This window comes from Limulus polyphemus, unplaced genomic scaffold, assembly GCF_000517525.1.
Source record: "Limulus polyphemus unplaced genomic scaffold, Limulus_polyphemus-2.1.2 Scaffold1562, whole genome shotgun sequence".
NCBI classification, from domain to species: Eukaryota; Metazoa; Arthropoda; class Merostomata; order Xiphosura; family Limulidae; genus Limulus; species Limulus polyphemus.
In genome coordinates this window covers 240,419-243,174 of record NW_013667172.1, presented here as the reverse complement: position 1 = coordinate 243,174, position 2,756 = coordinate 240,419, and the positions used below count along the sequence as shown (strand labels likewise).

At 32.6% G+C, this 2,756-nt stretch overlaps 1 protein-coding gene across 1 annotated transcript in view; it reads left to right on the top strand.

Annotated features, from left to right (window-relative positions):
• Positions 1-2,756, top strand: part of LOC106464107 (AN1-type zinc finger protein 1-like) — a 35,461-nt gene that overhangs the window by 27,212 nt on the left and 5,493 nt on the right. The window contains exon 5 of the mRNA XM_022391766.1: positions 1,172-1,368. Within this exon, the coding sequence (XP_022247474.1) occupies positions 1,172-1,368 (197 nt within the window). The remainder of the gene's footprint in view (positions 1-1,171; positions 1,369-2,756) is intronic.

The following is a 2,756-nucleotide window of genomic DNA, read 5'->3' as shown; positions in this document are numbered from 1 at the left end:
TTTATTGGACGGTGATTGCCTGTGTTTATTCTGTGCTCTACCAGGTTTGTGCATCCGAGGTCATGATCTCCTTTCGAAAAGACATCAGCAAATTTCTGCCAAAAGTTCTTTTACCTGAAGAGCCTGTGATGATGACAAATGGACTATACTCTTCTTATAGAGGCCAGTCAAATATTCTGGAAGTGTATGTCCTTTCTTTACAGTTGTATTCCTTGCTTTAACATTGACTGGCTCTACCTCCTGGCACACACCCAACAATGCCCCTTCCTTAAGTGTCTGCTCACTTTTAGAGAAATTGGCCACTGTTATAGGTACTACTTGATGACCTGCTTCAAGTGACCTTCCAATCTTCAAATCCTCTGGCCTGGATGGGTCTTCCACTGCTTCTACAAGCATTGGGCTTCCATGGGGATGTTCTTTTATCCTACCCCAAATTATCTTCTCTGACATAGGGGGTATTGTAGTTGATTTAAGTACTGTGACATGCAGATCAACAGATGTAGCAACACTTACTGGAGTCTGGACTTTGTTGTTTCCAATCGTCATTTTATCGAAATTAACTACACACTTTCTCGGTAGTAGATAGTCAAATCCTAATATGCATTGGTCTTCAATGTCAGCCAAGTATACTTTCTGTCTGTTCTTCATGCCCATGAGCTCGATAGTTACCCACACTGGTCCCCACAACCTTGCAGAATGTCCTGTCACACCACAGAGCTTCTGTACAGCTTCTGGTACTCCTTTGTTATCCAGCACCTTGATGCTCACAAGGGTTTGCTGAGATTCAGAATCTATGACAAAGTTACACCTTTGGCCATCCAGCTTCCCTGTCACGTAGATACTATGTGTGCTTGCCATTTTTTTTTTATCCCACTCTCTGACACCAATTTGTTATGTCTCCGTTCGTTCGTTAATTAATTTTCCGTAAATTCGTTCTTCATTGTAATTTGGTTATAAGTACTTTTAAGTCCTGTAGCTTGTTTGTATCACATATAAAATATGATCATTAGTTAACTTGTCTTCATCCTTCATAATTAGATTTTCAAACTGTACTATAGAAAGTAATTAACTCTAAATGTGATCTGCTGTATGATTAGCATTATCAAATTGTGTTCTTTAATATAAATATAACTTTAAAGAATATGAAAATATTTTTTTGTTTTTGTAAAAGAATCCAAACATGCTCAACCACAGAAAAGAGCTTTGCATGGCAGAAAATCTGCTAGTACAGCAGCCAAGGTTCAACTCATGAAATTGAAGATGAAAGCTGTTGGGGACAGTAGTTTGTCTCAGACTGAAAGAATATACTTTCAAGTTTTTCTTCCAAAAAGACACACAGACAAGGAAAAAGCATTTTATTTTTCAAAAGTAAGTATTTAAATGCTTATGAAATCCATTTCGTTTTTAAGAAAGTATGAATAGATATAAATATTATTTTTTATTTATTAGAATTTAATTAGCCAAGGATAAATATTATTAACTCTTTCAGCACAGTTTCGGTCCCTGGGACCGACCTCATAACCATTTTGTGCTTGTTATAGTTTTCATGCTACAATTTTTAAATTAGTAAGCAAATGTTAACAAAATTTGGCATTTTATCAGTAAACATTACAATGCTTTCATACACAAAATATATAATTTTTTTTAATAAGTTTTAAGGTTTGTAAAGCAATGTTTTTCTCGTGTCTTTTTTTTTCTTTTCATATGTTGCCTATCTATCATACAAAGTAATTTTCATTTTAAGATTAAAAATACTTTTAAGCATCAGAAAATTTTCAAATTTCACATGCAAAATCTTTATAATGTCCAGATAGTTATCAAATGTTTCTTAAGAAAAAGCTTTATATTTTAACTGTTATTTTGAGTAATTAATCTCTGTACGGGTTTGGTAGATTTGACCGATCTCATAACCACCATAAAAAATTAGGATATAAATATAAATTATGCCTCTTTCATTCTAGAATGAACACAACTTATAACATGAAAACATAAATGTTTAGACTAAATAGCTTAAATCTCATAACATTATATATTTATTATTTATTCAGCTGTGCCTGGCTAACAATACAGAAGTTACAATGACGCGGCTCAAGTGCACTCATGTTACTGTATCCAATAACATAAAACTAACCCTTGGTCTGTGCAAAGTAACTTGTCTTGGCTGTATTTTAGTAGACTAGTATTTTATAAAATACAGTCACATTTAAATTATTATACATTATATATGTATACAGATTATTGCTATTTTGAAATAAATTCTTAAACTTATTTTTCTTAAAACATAGAACAGTAACTAAAGAAGTAAAGCAAACAATTATCTATTCTAATTATGACCTTTGGACTTGGTTGTCACTTGACGTAGGTTGCTAAGCCTTTAAAAAATTGCACAAGGAGGATATGAAATAAAATATTTTTTTTAGGTTTTATATATACATTTGAATAACTAAAAAATCATAACTTACTACATTAATACCATAGAATTTCACTATAATTTATAAAGCTTAGTAACTAAGATGTATTTTAGTCTAAAATAATATAAAATTATGAGCAGACTAAAGACACTTCCTACCTCGTTGAAATATTTGTTCAAAAGAAAGAAATGGCACCAAGGCCATTAAGATAGCTGAGAAAGCCACTAGGAGGACATTCTGAGCTTACGATTGATTACTCATGTCATATATAGAAGTAAGTGTATATAATGGAGTGTTTCCAAAAATGGAAAGATGTGGGCAGGGTGGCACTGTGTTTGATTTATT